This window comes from Indicator indicator, chromosome 3, assembly GCF_027791375.1.
Source record: "Indicator indicator isolate 239-I01 chromosome 3, UM_Iind_1.1, whole genome shotgun sequence".
In the NCBI taxonomy this organism is placed as follows: domain Eukaryota; kingdom Metazoa; phylum Chordata; class Aves; order Piciformes; family Indicatoridae; genus Indicator; species Indicator indicator.
In genome coordinates, this window is record NC_072012.1 from 17,382,978 (window position 1) to 17,406,811 (window position 23,834).

The 23,834-nt window shown below is 42.4% G+C and overlaps 1 protein-coding gene across 6 annotated transcripts; it reads left to right on the forward strand.

Moving 5' to 3' along the window:
• Window positions 1-5,098: 5,098 nt before the first annotated feature.
• PRPF18 (pre-mRNA processing factor 18) lies at window positions 5,099-23,834 on the forward strand. 6 transcript variants are annotated; one of them, XM_054399424.1, is made up of 11 exons: window positions 5,099-5,170; window positions 6,560-6,637; window positions 6,760-6,786; window positions 9,582-9,686; window positions 11,366-11,479; window positions 13,536-13,682; window positions 16,567-16,635; window positions 17,693-17,833; window positions 18,743-18,814; window positions 21,052-21,207; window positions 23,238-23,834. In XM_054399424.1, exons 1-11 carry the CDS (start codon window positions 5,105-5,107, stop codon window positions 23,316-23,318), a joined length of 1,056 nt encoding a protein of 351 aa, XP_054255399.1. In that variant the 5' UTR covers window positions 5,099-5,104; the 3' UTR covers window positions 23,319-23,834. The 6 variants fall into 6 exon arrangements, with proteins under 6 accessions (XP_054255399.1, XP_054255403.1, XP_054255401.1 ...); XM_054399428.1 differs by lacking the exon at window positions 17,693-17,833; XM_054399426.1 differs by lacking the exon at window positions 6,760-6,786.

Genomic DNA, 23,834 nt, shown 5'->3' on the forward strand with positions numbered 1-23,834 from the left:
TCCTGTGAAGAAAGGCTAGGAGTGTTGGGGTTGTTGAGCCTGGAGAAGAGAAAGTTCTGAGGAGACCTTATTATGGCCTTTCAATCCTTAAAGGGGGCCTATAAGAAAGATAGGAACAATCTTTTTAGCAGAACATCCTGCAGGTCGTATCCTGCATTTAACAGGCTCTGTCTTTTTTGTAATAGGAAAAGGGGTGATGTTTTTCAACTAAAAGAGGGTAGAAATAGACCAGATATAAGGAAGAAGTGTTTTACAATGAGCATGATGAAATATTGGTACAGGTTGCCCAGAGAGTTGGTAGATGCCAAATTCCTAGAACATCTAAGGTCAGGTTGGATAGGGCTCTGAGCAACCTGATCCAGTTGAAGATGTTCTTGCTTACTGCAAGGGGGCTGGACTAGATGACCTTTAAAGGTTCCTTCCAACATAAATGATTCTATGAATCTATGTGACAAGCTGGAGATTCCTGTAAACAAAGTAGAAGTGAGGGCAAAGAATGGAGAACTATATCATAGAATCATAGAATCAGTCAGGGCTGGAAGGGACCACAAGGATCATCCAGTTCCAACCCCCCTGCCATGGGCAGGGACACCTCACACTACATCAGGCTGGCCAGAGCCTCATCCAGCCTGGCCTTAAACACCCCCAGGGATGGGGCCTCAACCACCTCCCTGGACAACCCATTCCAGGCTCTCACCACTCTCATGGTGAAGAACTTCTTCCTCACGTCCAGCCTGAATCTCCCCACTTCCAGCTTTATTCCATTCCCCCTAGTCCTATCACTACCTGATATCCTAAGAAGTCCCTCCCCAGCTTTCTTGTGGGCCCCCTTCAGAAGAAGGTCACCTTGGAGCCTTCTCCTCTCCAGACTGAACAGCCCCAACTCTTTGTCTGTCCTCATAGGAGAGGTGCTCCAGCCCTCTGATCATCCTGGTGGCTCTTCTCTGGACACGTTCCAGCATGTCCATATCCCTCTTGTAATAGGGGCTCCAGAACTGGACACAGTACTCCAGGTGAGGTCTCACCAGATGGGTTAATCCTTCCAAAATGTATAGGACTTCAATAAACAGTGAGAGTGGACATGGAACTCCCTTTGCCAGAGTGGATGTATTTAGTCATGGTATAAAGGCAATTTTATCAAATGTCTGTTTTGTTACTGTATTTTGAAGATTAACAAAAGGAACCATGCACTTTCCTGAAAATGGTTTCCAAGAGTGATCTGTGCCTTGTCTTCCTTGAAAGGAGTTCTTCTGCAGTCCTGGTCAGCTCTAAGGGATCAGTTCTGCCTCCTGTGTGCAAGTGAGAGCAAACACTGGCTGGTTTGATATCAAACAAGAAAATGAAACTGGATATTCATAACGTACTGAATACAACCTTAAAAGAGCAAAATATAAACGGAATACAACAGGGTACAACCAAAATAATTCTGACCAGCTTTACCACTTCAGCAAACAGATGAGATCTGGGTTGTTTGAGTGAAATGATGTATTTCTGCCTCCCATAATCTTCCTGTAAGTTGACAGTTGGCTTGCAGCAGATAAAGCTGAGCGATCACTTAATCATCAAGAAATCAGAATGAAAGACCTCGTGTTTTAAGCTTGTATTTCTATTACTTACAAGATTTTGAGTAACTTCTGTGTTTCCCTTTGCAGGCTTGATTTCATACAGAATCTTGCAAAGGAAATTACTTCAAAGTAGTTTTGTGGTTAACTCTATGGGGTTGTTCCAGAGGTCTGCGGAATCCTGGATCTAGAAAAAACATGAGTAACACTATTGCTTCCAGACCCAAGCTCAGTTCAGTGAGCTCTGCAAGTGGTTTTGGGGGAGCTTAACAGCCTGGCTACATCCCTGACAGCAAATATAACATTTATTAATCACATATGAGACAGAAATACACAGTCCTTGTGGTACCAAGCCAGGAGTATTGCCTTTAAAAGCAAAACGGGAGCAGTAGAAAACAAGTAGTTGTGCTACGGATTTATAGCAGTGATCTAATTGACTCTAATGAGTAGAGTATTGCATAAACGATAAATTAATAGTTTGAAATATGGCTTTGAGAACCACATACTTTACATGTTAAAAATATCTTATACACTGATGTCATCAAAAGGATCATTGCATAGATGAGGGATTGGCACAGGGAAGGAATTGTCTGCTTTCATAACACGCTGCTAAGCAGCTTCCACAATCTAAGGATTCCTCAGAGCAATGGAGAGTTGGAGAAACCCTCTTGTGGTGTATAGGCACAGTTTCCATTGTCCTAGAAGCAGAGCTCACAGCGTGAGCTTTCGTGTGTGCCAGGAGTTTGGCTGGCAAGCAGTGTTCCCGTTATCCACTCTACAACCAAGTAGCCTGTGTGAATGGAAACAGTCAATGGACAAGACATCCATAATGAAGCAGGCATAGATATACCCTCAGGAATATGTTCTGAAGAACAGAGAAGCTTTTAACAGTCCAGCCCAGACATGACACAAGCAGCTCAACAATTCATGTCTCTCAGAAAATGTTCCCCTGATCCCAAACAGAGTCAAACAGCCTCCTGGAAATCAGAGACCAAGCTGGAGTGGATCTCCTCATGAGCTGTCAGTGGAAGAAAAAGAAGGTACCACCAGTTCTTATACACCAGAGGATTTTCTAATCTCTTCAAAAAGAGAAATCTTGAGGACATGGATGACACCAAATTCCCCCTTTCCCTCCCTTACTTTCTTCAGGGAGATATTAATGAATGCCCTTAGAAAAACAGAGCCAACATCCATACACATCTGCATACAAATAGCAACTCTTGAGGCTTGTTGTGCTTTGTAGATTGCCACTTTTCTTCCACAGGATAAGACAACTGTCCAGATCGCCAGATCGCAGAGGGGATTTACATTAAAGGATGTTTTGATTTGGAGGCAAGAGAGCACAGAACCAGGTGTACTGGGAAAGAGCAACAAATCGATCATGGAAGGGTCTCTGTCATCATTAGTGAGATTTTAGACACCTTTCAGAAGCACAGCATTGATTTCAAACATGTCCAAAGTTGTTTTACCAGCATAAACAGTTCATCTGCTTTCCTTGTCCATCATACTCTGCTTTGCCAGCTTGTTGGTTTGTTTTCATTTTTATAAACTGGTAGATCTTTAGTCTAGGTGTTACCTCACAATAATTGCATCATTCTTGTGAACACTGTGCGAGCTGGCTTTCTTCCTTCATTTTGTACTGTCTCTAATTGAGATATAATGTCAAACCAGAGCAGGAAATGAAGGAAGGTCTGAGGTTACATCTACAGTACAGTTAATTGAGGAGGACAGCTGGCACTCACACACAAGCATCTGGATTTATTTGTCATAAAGTCCACTGCAGAGCAGTCTTGCAGCCTCCTGATTTATGCCCTCACCCAAAAGTGGGCACATCCCCCTGGGCATTTCTACTGAGACCTTTTTGGATCCTTTCACCATCAGATGTGAAATAATTTTATCTTAGAAGAACTACAAAAAAAGCACAGGAGGACTGTTCCTCCTTCCTCATTGCAAAGCAATTGCATTCAAGTCTGAGGTAAAGCAGGGCAGGATTTTTAAATCCATACCCCTCCAGCCTGAGTTTAAACAACACCCTAGAACCAATGGACCACTTTCTGCAAGAAAATATGTGTGGCTCAGATCATCTAATGTAGATGAAAAGCCAGTTGTGGTTACAACCCTCTACTGTAGCTACTAGAGCAATGGAGCTTATGACAGGCAAAGGCAAAGGAAAGGTCTGGGAGGACCTAAAGGTGAAGGACGCAGGAGCTGCCATGTGCCATAGTATAAGGCTAGAGGAGCTGGTGCTGCCAACAGCCAGGCTGCTCCTGAGCAAATCAGAAGAGCTAAAGTTATGGTGACTTTCACCCTTCACTTTGTTTCTAGTGAAGGTGTATCCCTGGAGAATTTAAGCACAGTCGGCACTGACCATTCTTAGTGATTCTTCAAATCTTATTCTGGACCTCTTGGACTTTACAAGCCACAGGGTAGAACTTACTGGACAAAACCAAGTAAATAAGCAAAATAAGAGATTATTTTGTGCTGTTGCCTGTGTCACAAATGCTGTATGCCAGGTGACAAGAACACAAGCTAACAAAGACGTTAGTTTTCACTTCCAGGATATATACACTACTCAGTCCCTACCAGCTACCTCAGTCATCTAGTCTAGCGAAAGCAGAAACCAGGCATCACAGTTAAATCCCAACACAGTGCCTCAGGTGCACAGAGGACGGGAGTGCAAACCTCTCTTTGGTGATTTAATACCTGCACTAGGGGTAGGTGCAAGGTACTTGCAAGCACCCTGCAATTAAGCCCTGCACTCTTCTCTGATATAGTTTCACCTGAGGGCATCCTGGGGTCAGTGAAGCAGTTCTTATTACCCTTGTGGTGTTGTTAAGCCTTCTAGAGTGAAGTGGCTGGTGGTGGAGGCACACCCAGGCTGGGGGCAGCAGTGAAGGGCGCCTCCTTCCTCTCTGGCTGCTGCACCCTCGGGTGGCTGGGCTCACATGATTCTTGGGGCCAGCAACCAGACACACGGAATCAGAGAATCATTTGAGCAGTAAAAGACCTTTAAGATCGATTCCAGCCATTAACCCAGTACTGGCAAGTCTACCAATAAACCATATCCCTCAGTACCACATCTGCACTTTGAAAAAAAATATTTAAAACACCTCCAGGGATGGTGACTCAACCACTTCCCTGGGCAGTCAATGCCTGATCCTTTTGGTGAAGAAATGTTTCATAACGTTCAGTCTAAACCTCCCCTAGCGCAACTTGAGGCTGTTGCCTCTTGTGCTATCATTTGTTCCTTGGGAAAGGAGACTGACACCCACCATGCCATCCCCGGGGCCAGCAACCAGCCTCTTGTGCTCCCCGGGCCCAGTGACCAGCCGCCCGTTCCGCTCGGGGCAGCTGAGCCATCACAGCTCCCCCTGTGCAGTCACACTGCCAACCGTCGCACGCCGTCATCACACGACACACACGCACCCTCCGCGCTCCTCCCAGGCACCAGGGGGCGCTGTCCTGGCGGTAAGGCGCTGTCGTGGGGAAGTGACGCTATTATTTTTGTCTCCTCATCTCCGGTGGCGGTGGTTGGGGGTGCCATGGACATTCTGAAAGGGGAGATCAGCCGGAAGCGGCAGCAGCTGGAAGAGAAGGAGCTCGTGGGGGTGAGGGCGGACGGGATGGCTCCCAGAAGCCGCTTGGGATGGGGGCTCGGGGGAAGGCGCCGGCAACGGCCTAAAGTGGAGGCTCGGAGGCTCCACTCTCCAGCTGGGAGATGGGAGAGGCCCGGGCTGGGGCCGGCGAAGGGGAGAGGAAGCGTACTGGGATAGGAACTTGGGTAAGGGATTCAGAACTGCCCGGGGCGGGGTTTGCGAGCGGCAGAGGCGGTCTGGGGTAAGGTTTGGGAGCGTCACCGGCGGTCCGGGTGACGAAGAGGGGCAGAAGAGGCCAGGAGGTAGGGTCAGGGAAGAAGTCAGGAGGAGTTTGAGGCTGACAGTACAGAAGCAGCCTGGCTTCAGGGCCTTGCTGTGTGCCTTTGCCTTTTGGAACGGTATTATTTATTTATTTGAGGGACTGAGATGCGAAAAATGTCTGCCCTTTGGTGAACTGTGTATCCCCTTGCCTCATCAGTGCTGCACTCTATTTATAGCAATAGTAGGGTTGCAGAGGTGTGTGTGCTGTGTATTAGCTAAAAACACAGTGAAGCAGAGTGCTTTCACAGATGTCTGAATAGGTTTTGGTGTTAGTAGCTGAAGTCGGGGGCTGTAATTGGAAGCTGTTGTAGGTCAAGCAGGCAAAATACGTAGAAAGAAGTGATAGTTCCTCAAGTGAGATTAGGGTGACCACAGTTGCCAGCCATTGTATGCTTGGGAGGTCTTACCAAACACATTTCTACACAGGTGCATCAGGCCAGCTTACAGGAGTGTTTTGTACAAAGGTGATTTCTCCTACCTATTTGATTTAATGTGAAAGACATGTTTTACTAGGTTTAATTAAATAATTTTCTTGGGCCCTAGCCTGGGCCTGGTTTTGCACATCTGCAGTGAAGCTTTACACTAACAAGCTCCTCCTGTGACACCTGTGTTTTTCTGTAGCACAGCCAGAGAAGTCATCTGCAAAGTGTTGCCATTCACAATAGCTCTCCCTCCAACTCTGTTGGAGTAGCAGTATTAAACACCAGCCAGGCAGGCTGGCAGCAAAGTCTTGTGGCTTTTTTTGTTTGTTTTAAAATTGATTGGAAGCTGAAGTGCCAAGATGCTGACAAGCTGAGCCCTGTTCTTACCTCGTCTGTCAGAATGGTTCCAAAGAATGTTTATTGATGTGGTGGTAGGTTCTTTATATGTATAAACTGTTGAACACATTGTACTTTTAGGTCTGCTTATACATATGTGCTGCAAAGTCACTCTATTGCTGATTTTCAGAGGTACTTCCAACTAGCTCGCTTTCCTTGACAATGTAGCCATCTCTGTGAAAAGATGTAGCTGAATTCACCAAATCAGGGAAGGAAGTTTGAGACATTTTTGTACACCGTTGACAGTTTTCCTCTCTTTTAGGGAAATAAGAAGTATTTCAAACGCAGCGAGTTAGCTAAAAAAGAGGAGGAGGCTTACTTTCAGAGATGTGGCTACAAGGTATAGTAATTGTTCTTCTAGGAATTTGTATGTTTATTTTGAAGTCTACATTTTATTCTCAACAGTATAAATGTTGTTAATGATAATTGTTCTTTGTTCAATCTGTTAATGTTATACATTAGCCTGTAAATGAGAAGCCACCTGGAGAGGTATGAGTTTCCAAACCCCTTTGCAATGCAGGAAAAGATATGCATGATATACAGCTACTTAAGTTCGTGTTATGGTTTGGCTTTTATTTTTATTTGTTTGGTTTTTGGTTTGTTTGGGGCTTTTTTTTTCCTGTTGTTTGGTGTGGAAAGCATGAAGTGGCTTGGGATCAAAGCTTGTCTTCCTTTCTTTTAAAATTGTGCTGTTAGGCATGAATACTGGATCTGATACAGCCACCTTCCCCCACCCCCTTTTTGGGAAAAAAATGGATACACTTGGATAATCTTATCCATGCAGATAATTTTCATGGTCTCATCAAAATTTCTAAAAGAAATCAGTATGGTATGGATGTATATGTAAAAAATCAGCCAACTGTAACACGTTTGGGTTTTGGCCATCAACCATCCAGAACTGAAAGACTGCAACAACAGCATTTGTTTGCTTGCTGGCAAAATATTAGAAAACGGTTGGAAACCTAGGGCATGTTTTGCTACAAATGAGTGATCTGGAAGGCTTTGTCTGTCTGGTAACAGTGTCAGAGCAGTAGTTTGCTGAAATGGAAAGACTACTGTGTTTGTGTTTTTTTTTTTTTTTTTTTTTTACAAGTGTGTGTGTTTGCCTGCCTGATTGTACGTGTATGGGAGGGAGTGTGCATTCCCCTGTGGAAGACAGAGGCTTGTAATCTTGTTTGCTGTTTTGGGGCACAAATAGCTTTGTTTTCAATTGAACTTTATCCAGTTAGTGACTTATTCTGAAACCTTGATCTGTTTGTGGAATATTTGAACATCATTGACAAAAAAATGATTGGATCTTGCAGCGTATAGTCATGAGAAGCTGTTCTGTGAATCCAGTCACTCTTCGAAGTCGAAATGACTATGTGACACTTTTTGAGCATTAGCTTGAATTCTCCACAACCTTATGTGGCAGTTAAAATGCTGTATCTGTGCTGCTACAGCACCAATTTTGGTTTGAAACGTAACCCTGATAATGGTTTTGAAATAAGTTGCTTCTTTAAATTTAATACCTTCTTAGAGCCTCCCAGATTTCTGCATTTGATCTTTACTGCATTAATTAGATGTAGAATATAAACTGATTTCTTTTTAAATTCAGATGTGGGTTTGCTTTGCTTAGACTTAATAAGTTGTAATAATTTGACTTGCTTGAAAACCAAAATAACTGTGGTAAAGATATTGCTTGTAACCTGGAGTCCAGCTGACAGAACGGATCAAATCTTTTCCCCCCCAATGCTGCTGTCTCTTTATGATTGATTTCCAGAATGTTTGTAAGTTAAAATGTGTACGTATCCTTCTGCTGTGGGCTTGTATTTCTTTTTGTATACATATATTCACACGATTCTTCCATGTTTTCTGTCCCCTGTCAATTCCCCTTTTCCTGCATTGATGGAAGTTTTATTTTTTCCCCTTCCTCCATGTTAAGTCTTGATTTGATTGTCCTTCCCTAGCTTGTTCCAAACACCTGTGGTTGTAGGACTGATTCCTGTGTATGCTAGTGTAGCATTGAGTATAGATTTGTGGCTGAATCCTGTAGCTGGAGCCACGGAGATGGATCCTTACAGCCAGGTGGAGTCACACTGACACTGGAGTGCAGGAGTGGCATGCTGGTCTGAAAGAACAGAAAAGCTTCTGTAGAAAAATCCATCTAATGTGTTCACCAGACTGATCAACCCAAGCAGAAACTGGAAATGGCAATTCACTGCCCATGCACAGAATGTGCTCCAGTGTTAAGTGGAGTGTTTCCCTTTTAGCAATTATGGAGAGAAAATAAACTCTAATAAGGATTCTAGAGAAAAACAAGATGTGGGTACTGGAAATGTTTCCTTATTATAGGAATATTACCAACAGCAATCTGCTCTTGCTGTCAGAAGTGTCAAACCTGAGCTTATGAAGGGAACTGTAGTTACATGACAGATGTCTCAAAGTTACTTTGATCAAAGAGTTGTTTTGCATTATTAAAATATTGAGTAATGAAGAAGGAAACTTCTGTTTGATTTGGAGACCTTCTTTTAGATTAAGAGGAGCTGTTAATGAGATTCTATCCATATGAGGAGTTGGAGGTGTCTTTTTTTTTTTTTTTTTTAATTCACAAGAAACTATGGCAAGCTTGTTAGAAAGATGTGTTACCTTAGAAAGCACCTCTCAAAGCCCATCCGAAACTGTGGTTCTCACTGGTAACTGTGCTCTGCTTACTAACACTGTAGGTAGTAGACACTTAAGTGGACAGGGAAGAAGCAACCCTGCTGTCTCCCTGCCCTTGGGTTTTCATTTCTACCCTTGTGTCCATGCATGTGCTACGCCTGGTGAGCTGGATGAGGAGGATCAGTGGGCTGGGAAGAGCACCTTTCTTTGTGTTTGCCAGATTATTTTATTTTTGAATCATTTCCCCCATCTGGTTCATCACATAGCGATGCACATGCTTTTGCATGGTTAAGGAGAATAGAGCAAGGGCAGGAATCAACAGGCAGAGGGTCGATCTGCTATTTTTGGCACCAGTGCTGACATCTGCCTGCTGAAGTGATTGCCAAACTTTAGCAATTGTCATTTCCATTTTCTATAGAGACTGCTTCCTGCCCCATGCAGAACTGCTATTTAAATACTGATACTTTAAAAAGGTTTTTTTTTGTTCTGTAAAATTCAATTCTAGACAATAAAAAGTATGAAACTTGGAAGTTTATATTGTCATATTACAATCTGTTCTAGACTTCCTGGAACTTTACACTGCTATAAATATATGGGTTTATTTCCACTGGCACACTAGTAACTATGTCTGTTGAATGTAGGTACAGCAGCAAGAGGAGGAGGAGAAACCACTGGCTTCATCAAACCCAGTACTGGAACTTGAACTGGCAGAAGAAAAGTTACCAATGACCCTTTCCAGACAGGAGGTAAAATCGCTCGGCATAAACAGAGTACTTGAATTTACAGCAAATGCATTTGGAATTTCTTGTCAGGGCTGCTTTTTCCAGTGAAGTGTACTGTTTATGGCAGTACAAGCAATAAGCCTCCATTTTTACCATTAACAGTTAATGATCATCTTTGCTCATCAGGGATCTGCTGTCCAGTTGTATCCAGTTGTAGGGAGGTCCAGATGGGTAGAGCCTTATTGTCATGTGAGTTTGCATAGATGTTCTGTAACATTTTGCTGCTCTTTCAGGTGACTTCTAGAACAGTACCCTGAATATCAGTATTATCCTTGGCATGCTGGGTTTTTCCAAGACTTCTTCCCCTCTGGCCCCCAACCTTCTTTTCTTTGTTTGTCATTGGTCTGAACCCAAAATTACAAAACATGTTCTGTCATTTCACCTTGATTTATAGAAGGAAAAGTCCTGAAGCCAGAGCAGCTGGTGTTGTTTTTGTCCTTCCTAAGGGTAATAACACCTCTGTGAACGAGCGCTCACAGACACATCTCTACCCCAAAGCAGAAGAGAAACAGGAAGTTTAGAAGCACAGAATAAATTCTGATCTTGGAGATACTGAAATTCATAGCTGAGATAATCCAAGGATGTCCCTTTAATTTTGCAAGATGCTTACTGTTTTTTTACAAGAGTGTATGACAAGACTTATAATGCGGGCTGCTGGTTTCATGTTTGGATTGAGTTTTGGGCTATATGTCCTGTGTAACACTCAATTGCTCACTGCTTTTTGGTCTACTTCCATTCATATTTTGGTTGAGGTTTAGGTGTTGCTGTGCCAGCACTCTGTCCACTTTGGTTTTGTAACACATTTGCAAGTCAAATGCTTGCCAGCAAGACACTTGAACTGAATAAACAAATTAATGTCTCAGTTCATTTAGCTTCTTGTTGTCCAGCCAGTCTGTTGGAGTAATGAAGTGGTGAGATAAAGTGAAGGGAAATCCCATCTCTTGATGCCCAAAGTGTTGTGTGGTGATTCACATAGCAGTAAGTATATTGCTGATGGTAATTATGGTTAGCGTAAAGAGATTGAGAAGCATTGCATGTGATACTTTATTAGGAGAATAAAGTTTTGGCTTTGCCCATGACTTAAAAATCAGCCAAGGAAGGATGTTACACCTCTATTATACTTAGTTTTAGGGTAACTATCATGCTCGATTATGGGACTAAATACTTGCCAAACGCTTAAGGATGAGATTTTGAGCAAATTAGTCTTGCAGATGAGCTGGGATGACCTGCAGCCTACTTAGGGAGTATATTTGTTGCCCTGGACAAATAGATGAGTGAGATTATTGTCAAGCTTCTTTGTGATTTTTTAAAAACAGTTTTCAAACTCTGCAAGAGGGGTGATTTTTGTGTATTTGTTTAAACAAGTCAGAGCAAGAAGAAGCTGGGCTTTACCAAAGGACTTGAGATTTAATGCAAAATTGAGATTGGTAGTATTTGGAATGACCTTTCACTGAAATACCGTGGGAATTTTATATTTAGATTGTAAAGTGTCTGGAATGTTTTTCTGCTGCTTAAAATACTGCCATTTCCTCTCCAGTCTGGCTCAGCTTGTTATTCTAAGCAAAGTAAATAAATTTGTCACTCAGGATTTTATTCCACTTCCTTTAGGAGTTTGTGTAAGGGAGTGCTTTGATTCTTTCCAGGTTATCAGGAGGTTACGAGAGAGAGGTGAGCCCATCAGGCTGTTTGGGGAAACAGATTATGATGCATTTCAGCGTCTGAGGAAGATAGAAATCCTTGCACCTGAAGTGAACAAGGTAAGACTGTCTAGCTGTGAGTTGCTTATTTGCAGTGAGATAACCCACTGGGGAACACTGTAGAAGTTACAGAAAACTTACTTTTCAGGAGGGAGGGGTAGTGCAGAGCAAAGAGAAATATCTGCTCCATCTCATGCATTGTCATAGTTCTGTACACAATTGCAATTCTTTATGCTAGACAGTTCCCCCTAGAAACCTTTTAGGCCCTTTTCAGTTGAAAAAGGGACCTCCAGGTAGGAGTGATGCTCCATCTTCTGTCACCTGCTCTTACACCAGCAGAGAAGACAGTCATTTACTGTTAAAACTATCCTGTGTTTGTGATTATATACGTCCCTGAGAAGGTACAGGTAAGTAAAAGGAGGACTGCATCCTGTCTTGCTGGTAGATGATCTGTTCAGATCTGTTAATTCTGGCACTATACCTTGTTATGGAAACTTCATTTCCTTTCCTATCCCTTTTATAGTAGCTATCAATTTAAAAAATGGCTAAAAGATACTGTAGCTGATCAGTTCTGAAGAGAAAAAGAATAAATCAGTTAGCTAAGTGAGGAGGTGCACCTGAGGTATGTTTTGCTGTTAACTAAATCTGCAGCCCAGCTGAGAGAGTGATAATTTGAATTTTCTTCCTTGATTTGTGCCAAGCTAAATTGTTTGAAATTTCTTTGGCTGGGGAAGCCTTTTCTTCTTCAAACCTTTCGAAAAAAAAGGATGAACAGATTTAAATGTTTAAAAAAAAATAAATTCTACTCCTGAAAGCTTCCCCTCCAGTGACACTGACAACTGTAGTAGGAGTATTGGGAAATAGTGGGTCATGAATAATACTGTGTTGGATTTTTGTGTTCCATTATATTTGAGTCACTCCTGTTACTACGTGTTGCTTAAAATCACTATAACCAGTTTGTGGTTCAGACATTTTTAGACTATTAAATGATTAATAGGAACGTTGCAGACAGTCAAGTATGGTGATGTAAGAAGGGAAATAGCTGTGCATATCTATTCCCAGTGGAGTGGCTGAATTTATCTTAGAGGAAGAAATGTCATAGTCCTTTATAGAGTTTTGTATTTTATGTCTCAAGAGAAGAATTCAAGTCCTCTACCTCTGATTAAGCTGAATTTCTTGTTCTATTTAAAAGCAGCTTTTAACATTTTGTATATATATGGTTTCAAACTGGTTCTACCTTTTTTTTTTTAATCACCTGCTCTAGAGTAGAGGATTTAAACAATCTACATAAAACATTCTGCTATGTTTAAATCATTGGTAATAAAGGGAAACTAATAAATGAAGGGGGCATACAAGAAGGATAGAGACTGTTTATGAAGGCCTGTATGGATAGGACGAGGGGCAGTGGTTTGAAACTAAAGAAGAGTAGATTTAGATTGGATGTTAGGAAGACGTTCTTTACCGTGAGGGTGGTGGAACGCTGGAATGGGTTGCCCAGGGAGATGGTTGAGGCCCTATCCTTGGAGATACTCAAGAGCAGGCTTGACATGGCTCTGGGCAACCTAATCTAGTTAAGAATGTCCCTGCTTACTGCAGAGGGGGTTGGACTAGATGACCTTTGGAGATCCCATCCAACCCAAGCCATTCTGTGCTTCCATGAAATGTTTTAGGTGATAGTACTGAAGGAATGTTACTTGGCTTATTTATAGCTTTGTTCAGGACAGGTGTGAAGAATTGTAGAGCTGATGATGCTTATGGTCTGCTTTTTGTTTATTTTGTGGTGGGTCAGTGCATTACATTGAAGAAAATGTCTTGAAGAAACTCCTAGAAGTTGGTTCAGTCCTCCATGGTTTTCTGGAGAAAATCTGATAAAAGGTCTTTTTCATAAGTGTGAACATTGCAGAAGTTCATGGATCTGCTTTTTAAGTGTTGAAACAATTCAGAAACTGTTTCTTGAGTTCTGTTTAAAATTCAGACAACAAAACTAAACCCTTATGCAGACTTTTACAGAACTTGTTGTTTCTTAAGCAGAAGTTGGATGCTCAGAGTGACACTGCTGAACTGCTCTTATTTACTTGAGTTTTTCTGTAAATTAACAATTTCTTGCTTTTTTTAGGGCCTGAGAAATGACCTGAAAGCTGCTTTGGATAAGATTGACCAACAATATCTGAACGAAATTGTAGGTGGACAAGAAGCAGGAGATGATGACTCACAGAATGACTTGAAAGTCCATGAGGAGAATACTACTATTGAAGAGCTAGAGGTATGTGATGGGTAGATTTTAATTAAGGGATTTTATATGGAGTATGTTGTGGGAAAAATTCAGAATTGTCTAGACAATGTTAGCTTGGTTTCAACAACTAACTTGAACGTTCAAGGTATGCTTAAATATGCTCTGTTAGAAAATTTAGCTTCCTAAGCCTTGAGTCACACTGTAGGTACCTACAGTAGAAGTGAAAACTCAAGTGGTTTTTCTTTACAATACCTCATCAGAAAGGAGGCAGGAGTTGCTTGCAAGGCCTGGGGAAGTGAAGGCTCTGGGGAGACCTAATAGCAGCCTTTGGTACCTGAAGGGGGCCTGCAAGAAGGCTGCAGAGGGACTGTTTACAAAGGCCTGCAGTGATAGGACGAGGGGCAATGGTTTGAAATGAGAGGAGTTTTAGGCTGGATGTTAGGAGAAAGTTCTTTACCATGAGGTTAGTGGAACACTGGAACAGGTTGCCCAGGGAGGTAGTTGAGGCCCCATCCCTGGAGATATTCAAGGTCAGGCTCAACAAGGCTCTGAGCAACCTGATCTAATGGAGGATGTCCCTGCTCAGTGCCGGGGGTTTGGACTAGATAAGCCTTGGAGGTCCCTTCCAACCCAAACTGCAGTGAAGTTGGCAGTAGAGAATGTAATTGGCTTGTCATAAATTTGAAAGTTGTTCCAAGTAATATTTGAGAGGTTAATTACCTCTGTACTGATGAAATTCCCCCATGCAAGAACAGTGGACTCTGAAAAATAGACACACATAAAAAATGATTGATACAAAAATATCCAGAACAAAAAAAGTGGACATCAGAATATGACAGATCAAAGAAAATAAAAGCATCACAGTGATAATGTGGGCCAGAAACTTCAGAGCAAGTGGCTACTATGTTCTAAAAGAAAACCGTGGTGTTTGTGTGCCATGAAAGGTGTTCAGCACCTGGCATCTTAGGGTAATGTTGTGAAAAGGACATCTTGAAGTCTCTGCAGGAGGTAATCTCCATAACATCCCTGCAAAGGTGTGTTTAAGAAATAACCTGATTTATAACTGAAAGCTTAAATGAATACATTATTATTAGGAAAGTCTTTGGATTTGGGGTTTTTTTTCTTGGTGTGTTTGTGTCATGGTTTTTTTTGTTGTTGGGGGTTTTTTGTTTGTTTGTGGTTGTATGAGTTTTTTTGTTGTTATTAGAGTACAAGGGATATTGGTTTAGAATAACTGTAGTACCACAGTGGATCCTCGTTGTAGTGGAGCTGCATTTTTATCAGTGTTAGTTATGAAAAGGTCTCCTTTTTGGGGTAGTAGGAGAGGCTTGGTTTGAGCTTTGAAAGTCATCTTTTTCTGAAAAGTTTGAAGACATTGCAGTCTTAATGTTGTGTTACTTTAACTGCATTCCTTTGGGCATAAAAGCTTACACTGAACTGGGTTCCAAATCTAGGAGCTTTTAAAACTCACTTTGGAAATGTGAGGAAAATGGAAATAGATTGCAAATCCAACTATACCTACTGGGGAAACTTTCTGAAAACTGCTGTTATCATAAGTGTTGAGGTTTTGGCTGGAAGCTACAGTATTGAAGCATACTACTGGATTTTTTTGGTGGGTTTGGTTATTTTAGGTTTGTGTTTTTTTTTCAGATTTGCTCCTTCCATTTCACCGTTGCCATTAAATGAAGTTGTAAAAAGCTGCAGTACATCAGAGAATTGAAATAGCTTAATAAAATGATTGGGTTAATTTATGTCTCTGGGGATCACAAAAAAAAAATGTAGTGCACCCATAGTTACCCTGTCAGACAACTAATTATGGTACTAGTTTAGTAGTTAGTGAACAAAAAAATTACTATTCCGTTGGCTTTTCAGAAATAACCATATTGGCTTTTTGAGTTAGTTTTTAATAGATCAATCAATCCCAGCAGCATATTTAGCTGTTTTATTCTGTTTCCTAACTAGTATTTTTGATGACATGTGGGGACAAGGTTCCCCAAGGACACTGACTTCAGCCCTTTGTGAACACCCCAGCCTAAGTACCCACTCAGAAACTCAAACCAGAAAAAAATGGGAGGAGATCTGAGGGTTTTTTTCAATGTGAAATGGTGCAGAGTGGTTGCACTGGTACACCTCTCCCTATCTAAGTGCAGTTGCTTTATGAGGTGGAGCTGGACTCATAGCCAGCACCTCTCCCCATGCCCATTTTGCCACTGTCCTGTGCAGGTGAGACAGCCAGGGCTGGGCTCTGTGTGTTTCATTCGATCTTCAGCTTTTTTTCTATTATTTTTTTTGCACACAGCAATGACCAAGCAGAGTCTTTACACTCTTCCTTTCGCTCTGCCCCAGCATAATGAGGGGAACTCTTGTGTGAAGGGCAGCAGTGCAGGATTACTACAGGGACAGGGCAGAAGAAAGTGGGAGTGCTGAGAGAGGCAAAAATGGAGTTTCACAGGAGGGAAAAGAGCAGACTTTAGGTGAGCCTTTGTCTTTGGGGCTGTTCAGCCTGGGGTAAAGAAGGCTCTGGAGAGAACACAGAGCAGCCTTCCAGTACCTGAAGGGGGCTACAAGAAACCTGGGGAAGGTCTTGAAGCTGGAAGAGGGGGGGGATTAGGAAGAAATTCTTTACAGTAAGGGTGGTGAGACATAGGAACAGGTTGCCCAGGGAGTTGTGGATGCCCCCTCCCTGGAGCTGTTTGAGTCCAGGTTGAGTGAGGCCTTGAGCAACCTGGTCTAGTGGCACGGGGTTGGAACTAGATGATCTTTAATGTCCCTTCCAACACAAACCGTTCTGTGGCTCTATGGTCCTATTACTGGAGTTTATTACAGTTCATGATGTTGTAGACCATGCTCTGCTGTGGTAGTGGCAAACTTCTAGACAATGTGGAAATAATTGCCTTTTCTTCTCCCCTTCTAGGCTCTGGGAGAATCCTTAGGACAGGGTGATGACCACTATGATATGGACATCATAACAAAGTTCTTGAAGGTAACAGACTCTAAAAGATTAATTATTCTGTAGCTGTGTCCTTTTTTACTATCTTGTAGATAAATTTTGTGAGTGGAAGGGATGGTTTCAGCTTCTTAGAGAGAAAAACATATTATGCTTAAGATGTGGTTTTTCTTAAATGCTTGGCACTCCCCAGTCTTGGTTAGTCACAATAGTGGCTTCTGCTAGACCTGGGAAAGAGCTGTTGGGAAAGCAGCATTCTTCAAAATCTGGTTCTGCTTTTCCAGACAAAATAAATGTGGCTTTGATTTCCTTGTGGTAATTGAGGCAATTGTGTGTAGTTGCTTCTATGGCATTGAAAACTTCCAAAGAATCCCTGCCTCCTTTCCCCAGGAACACTGCAAGCTGAAATGAAATGTCATCTGTTATTGTTGTGTGAAGTAAGAGCATTTTAAAGGAAGTTCACTGGCTTTGCTGAGGAAACAGGTTCATGTGGTTAGTTGAAAATTATCTCTTTGTTTCCTGGAGAGAAGCCTGTATTGCCTCTCATTTGGTTCAGCTGATCCCTCTCTAACTATTGTGATGATCAAAAGTCACAGCAATTTGTGTATATAAGGTGCACTGGCATTTGAATGTAGTTTGGGCTGGACAGTCAAAGAAAGCTCAAAAGTGGTTTTTTTTTTTCAGGTGGAGAGAAGGTATATTTGTCATGCTTACTTTCTGTTGTGTTGGATTTTCACTGTGATCTTTACTGTTCCTTGGCCTGTTTCTCAAAACTAACCCTGAAACATCAGCATTCTACTTAGATTTCTGCTCTTTTATGTCCCCCTCCTCCCTCCCACAAGTGATACCTGTGCTGTTGTTTCCTTGTTCTTACCTTTTTATGCATGCCTCTCTTTTACCCACATGCTTTTATGATAGGAGGGTTGTTCATAGCCCTCCTTGCCTATCCATCTGCAAGAGGCTTCTTGCCTATTTAGTTAAGGTTTCTCTAGAAACCCCATTTTGCCTTAGTGGCCTAAACCACCGTTGCTGTCTGTTTTGCTGAGGAAGTCACTAGATGGCACTGTGACATAAATTGACTCATTTCTCACAGTTTCTTCTTGGAGTTTGGGCTAAGGAGCTGAATGCCAGAGAAGACTATGTGAAACGGGGTGTGCAGGGGAAGCTGAACAGTGCCACTCAAAAGCAGACAGAATCATACCTGAGGCCCCTCTTCAGAAAGCTTCGGAAGAGGGTAAGTCGCACTTAAATGCCACTGGGGCTGGTGGAGCAAATCCAGAGCAGGGCCACAAGGATGATTCAAGGGCTGGAACACCCATGCTGTGTGGATAGGCTGAGGGAGCTGGGGTTGTTCAGCCTAGAGAAGACGCAGGGGGGACCTTATAGTTGCCATACAATACCTGAAGGGATCATACAGAAAGGCTGGAAAGGGACTTTTCATAAGGGCATCCAGCAACAGGACAAGGGGGAATGGTTTTAAGCTGAGGGAAAGTAGGTTCAGACTGAATCCTATGAAGCTGTTATTCAGTATGAGGGTGTTGAGACTCTGCAATAGGTCGCCTGGGGAGGTTGTGGATGCCTTCTCCCTAGGGGTGTTGAAGGCTAGGCTGGATGAGGCCTTGAACAGCTGAGTCTCTAGTTGAGAAGTGTCCCTGCCCATGGCAGGAGGCTGGAGTAGATGATCTCTGAGGTCCCTTTCAACCTAAGACATTCCATGATGCACTGTAAGACCACTTTAACTTCTGCTTTCAAAAGTTCCCTTTCCTAAGGTGATGTTATCTTCACTGAAGCAGAGAGGATGAGTAAGTTGGTCACGATTTGTGTCTAGACTCCCAGTTCTGACCTTTTTATCTTGATCAGTGAAATCTGCCAACCCTTCTTTTCCAGGTGTTGCTTAATATATCAGCTGTTCATTGGCTTGCAAAGATGACAGGGAACTGGGATTACATTTTACACTTTGCCACTAGCTATAAGGTGTAACCGCTTAACCTCTGTTGCTTCAGATCCTTCTTCTAAATAACAAAGATAAGTTCCTTTGTTAAACTCCTCAAGCTAGGGTGCCAAACTTTGTATAACTGCTGAGTGAGACTTTTTTCCTGAGCTGCTATTCTGAGGTCAATATGTCTGTTTTTGTTTTCCTTAGACACTTCCTGCAGACATCAAAGAATCAATAACAGATATTATTAAATTCATGTTGCAAAGAGAATATGTGAAGGTATGTTTGTCTACACTCTTCCAGCATGTTTGGACTGTGTGGTTCTAATAGATTGAGTTGATTACTTCAACGTTCACTTTTTTTTTTCATTTTGAAGAGATGTAGCTGGAAATACACACACAAAAGTAAAAACCACTTTAAAAATGTCTGTTATAGGTTAGGTTCCAGGTAGTGTTTGATCCACAGCCTGTGGATCACACAACCTTCTGAGGTTGGTGAAACTGCAGAGCTTTGAAAGCACAATGAGATGATCATATTAAGTTTCAGAGGAATCCTGTATGGGAAACCTGGTGTTGTAAGGTTCAATGAAAGAGTTGAATTAATAGCAATAAGGTGTTGATTAGTTAGGAGTTAATTGAGAAGGAATGAGTTATTGGCTGTGAGGCACTGTCCTTTTCTCTCTCACATTAGCTGGTCAAGTGAGGTTGAGGTAAGTGGATGAGAACATTTTTTGGGTAAAATGTGCTTACTGCAGGAAGCAGTAGTTTGGCACACAGGATCAAAGGCAGGGTTAGGTTTTGTTTGTAGCTGCCTTCAGAAGCTACTGCAGCTTGTATATGTAGAGGAATTTGAGCTGTATTTTGTCTTTAAATTTCTACTATTTATTATTCTTGTGAAGATTGTGATAACTTGCCAAGTAAGCAAGAAAACCTGGTTTTGTACTGAGAAAAGTTTAGGTGGCCTAAGGAAAGTTTAATCCAGTAGAACTGAAAGTGTGGGATGCATGATAGTAGGATTTTGTGTTGGGATGTTTGTTTTTTCTTTTGGTCGGCATCATGATGCTGACATTCCCTTTCCAATATCTTCCTAAACAAAGCAGTGAGCATGCAGGAATGTCCTCTATCTCAGGGGTTAATCAGTTGTGTTCCTCTCTCCTGGAGGTACTTGGCTTTATGTAAACTTTACAGGCTGATACAAGGGAGTGTTGAATACACATTTGGAAGTTGTGGTGTGTTTTTTTTTCTTTTTTAAATTAGGTTAATAAGCCTTGTGCTTTTAAAGATACTTGCGTCCTTTTCTGCGTTGCTTCCTTAGAGACTTGGGCCTTTGTCTGCTGTTGTCCTGCTTTTTTGCTTCATGAGGCAAAAGTGGATACTGTCAGCCACAAATTCTTACTGCTTGTTAGATGAAATGCTCCAAAAGATTTTAAAAAAAGCAAAGATCTTTAATTACATGACCACTGTAATTACTGTGTTTCGTCACAAAACTATATTTAAGTCAGCAAGTAGGTATTGAAGACTGCTCAGGTTCTGCCTCATGTAGGTGAAGATTTAAGTCCCTTCAGGTTTAGTCTGCAACTCCCTGCCTTGTTAATTATCCATCTTCCAGTTTGGTCAGTGCCAGTTGGGAAGAAACTGCAGCCACTGATCATGACTGCTACTTACTGTGCAGTCTCTAAGAGGGAGGTGATAAATGAACTATCAGTGAGTCATACATCTGCTTGCTAACAGTGGAGGAATATCCTGCTCCAAGTCCCTCCTGAAGCACTGTTCCTATTATTGCATGTTTGCCTGTCCCACTCGCTTCCTGATTCTCCATTGTCATGGCTTTTTTAAGCTTTGTACTTCTATTCTTTCATCCCTTTCTTTCTGTTCATTGTCCCTTCAAGTTTTATCCCTGTTCTTCCCCAGGGATGTTGTCTGCTGCCGCTTTAGAAATGGAATCTGCTCTCTTGATCAGAAAATTTCAGATTCATGTAGTGTTCCTATTGCTCTGTTCATCAACAGTGTTAACAAATGTGCTTATCTAACATAGTTTCATAGAGAGCTGGATCTCAGCCTCATTGGAGGTTCACCTCTCTGCCTGAGAGCTTCCAGGCCCCTGAACACTCCCAAGTACCATGTGATCTCAGTTTTGTGCACAGGACACAGACCTGCAGTGGATTGTGCTTACAGCCAGGCTCCTTGGTCTAGTTTGCACTCAGAGGTGATGACAACAAACAGGCTTTTTGGAACCTGAGAAGGCTGAGTTGGAAATAATCCCAGTAAACTTTATTTCAAAATATATTCGTCTTCCTCATCCTGTTCTTGCTTTCCTCACCTTGCAGGTGCCGTCCATAGTTCTTCCCTCAGTGTTCAGTGTAACCATGAAGTGTGTTTGGAAGGTGTGGTAAAATTGTGCAATGAAACCTGATTCATGGAGACTGGAATAGCTGCTATTGTATCTGGCAATGCAAAAATGCTCTGCTTTGATGCCCTGTCTGTTTTGCTGAGTGTGCACACGCTGTGTTCCTTCAGGCAAATGATGCCTATCTTCAGATGGCTATTGGAAATGCTCCCTGGCCTATTGGTGTCACCATGGTTGGCATCCACGCTCGAACTGGTCGTGAAAAGATTTTCTCTAAGCACGTAGCCCACGTGCTCAACGACGAGACTCAAAGGAAGTATATTCAGGTAACGTTAGCTTTGGAAATCCAGCAGACTTGCTTTGCAAATTGGGAGATCTTTGAGAAATATTGGTTTCATAGTTACAGGTAATGTGATCAGAAGGTCCTAGAAACGAACAGTTGCCTTAGTTTGGGTCAAGCATGGGACCTGTTTAATAGGTCACTATTAGGTAATGTTGGACCTGAAGGCTAGCCCAGTGCTGGGCTAGGAACCAAGTCCAGTGAATGTTTTTCTCTTAACTATTGTGATCTTGTATGAACACCAAAGTAGCTGTGAAGACATGCTTTTCAACTTTTGCAGATATCTGCAAGCAGATTGCTTGTGAGATACATCTTCTTGAGTCTCTTTGTACTGGAGCTACAAGTAGAACCTCTGGGTTCTGTTCAGCTGTAGGCTTTAATATCACCTGAGAAAATATTGTGAAGTCAAGGGGAGCTCCAGACACTTAGGGAGTCAACAAATTAAATTTGACAATTGTTTTTGAGATGAAAATGGGCACATGGATTGCACATCTCTGTAGAGATGGGTTCCAGGTGGTGAAATGCTTGTAAGTATTTAATGGCTGAAATAGCTCATGGTAAACCAAACAGTTTTGGTGTTAGTCTGTGTTAAAAATGGAATTTCAACTCAGGAGGAGGACTGTTGTTTGCCTTTCCTTGGCCATACTACTACTACTTCAACTTTATTGAAAAAGTGCCTATGTGTGTCCATTTGCCACTCTTCTAGCAGAAAAATCTCCATGCTGGGATGTTGCATGATCTCTCAGCAGTCCTCCCTCTCTGGAGGTCTCTTCTAACCCCCTAACACGGTGTCATTCTGTGATTCTGTTTTTCAGTTTTAAACTGTTATGTTAGACTTGAAAGAGAACAAGCACAGGGTTTCTGTTGAAAGAACCCAAAAGTTGACACTGCCTTTTTCCTTGATAACTACTTCAGTTTCCTTCCATGGTGTAGGTTAGGTGTGGTACCACCATAGGAAGGAGTGATACTGATATCTCTCTTCCCGGGAAATTGTTCAGTTCTTCTTGTAGCTCTGCAGCTTGTTTTGGTGTCAGAAATTGTATTTTGCTCTATAAAATGACTTTTAATATACAGGTTTCTTTTTAAATATCTTTTCTTGTTGGTAGTATTATTTTCTCCTGTAGTGGTGAAGAGGCATTACTGGGAATCTTTGCTGTCATAGAATGGTAGGGGCTGGAAGGGATCTCTGGAGATAGAGTCCACCCCCCTTGCCAAATGGGACCACTTAGGGCAGGTCACACAGGAACACACATCCAGGTGGATCTTGAAAGTCTCCAGAGAAGAAGACTCCACAACCTCTCTGGGCAGCCTGTTCCAGTGCTCCATCACCCTTACTGTAAAGAAGCTTTTCCTCCTGTTGAGGTGGAACTTCCTGTGTTCCAGTTTGTATCCATTGCCCCTTGTCCTATCACAGGACACCACTGAAAAGAGACTGGAACCTCCTGGACACCCATCCTTCAGATACTTATAGACATTGATAAGATCTCCTCTCGGGCTACTTTTTTCCAGGCTAAGCAGCCCCAGGTCTCTCAGGCTTTCCTCATCAAACAGATGTTCCAGTCTCTTCATCAGTGCAGCCCTCCGCTGGACACTCTCTAGCATATCCCTGTCCCTCCTGAACTGGCACAGAACTGGACACAATACTCCATGTGTGGCCTTACTAGGACAGAGTAGAGGGGGAGGACAACCTCCCTTGACCTGCTGGCCACACTCTTCGTAGTGCACCACAGGATACCATTGGCCTTCTTAGCCACAGGGCGCAGTGCTGTCCCATGGATAACTTCCTGTCTAGCACTATGAATTTGTTGTGAAGGACCGTATCTCTGGTCTCTTGTGTTATGTCACAAAGTATATTGGGGATAACTTGGCACTTTGCAGGCAGGAAAAACCCAACCCCAAAATAGCAGTTGTTTGTCTGGAGTTCCTCTGGTTAAGCTTAGAAATTGTGTGGGCTGCTCAATTTGTCTGACAGCTGCAGTTTTGGTACAAAATTATCCTCATTCTGTTAATTCCTAGGGGCTGAAGAGGCTCATGACCATTTGCCAGAAGCACTTCCCAACAGACCCATCCAAGTGTGTGGAGTACAACGCATTATGAGGCTCTGCAGTGGCCAAGGTGTGACTCATGCCATGATCTCCAAGACCCAGAGAGGACTGAGGAGACAGTTTGTGCTTTAACACCAGCAGGATCCTAGGGTGGGCTTTGCAAGACACCATAAAGCAGTGGATTTTCTCCAGCTTCCTTTTTACGATCCCCATTTACTGAGATTTGTTTTTAAATCTATGCTTTGTGCTGAACACCTCTGATAGGGAGCAGGGCAGGGGGGTGGTCAAGGGGTTATGAGCAGGACAATGACCATGACCTATGCCATTACTTCAATTGGGTATCCAAGGAACTGTACAGACTGAACTGCTTCCCATGCCATAGAGCTTTAGGTGAGACTCAGTTCAGCAATGGAGCTTTCTTGGCTCCTTTTCCCTTGGAGACTTATGTGGGGAGATGATGAGGGAAGCAGCTGAATCTGAATCTTGGTTATTTCTGTAAATACAAAGACTTCAATGGCTAATCTTTTCATGTGGTATTTATCAGGAGGAAAAAAAAAGGGAGGTTTAT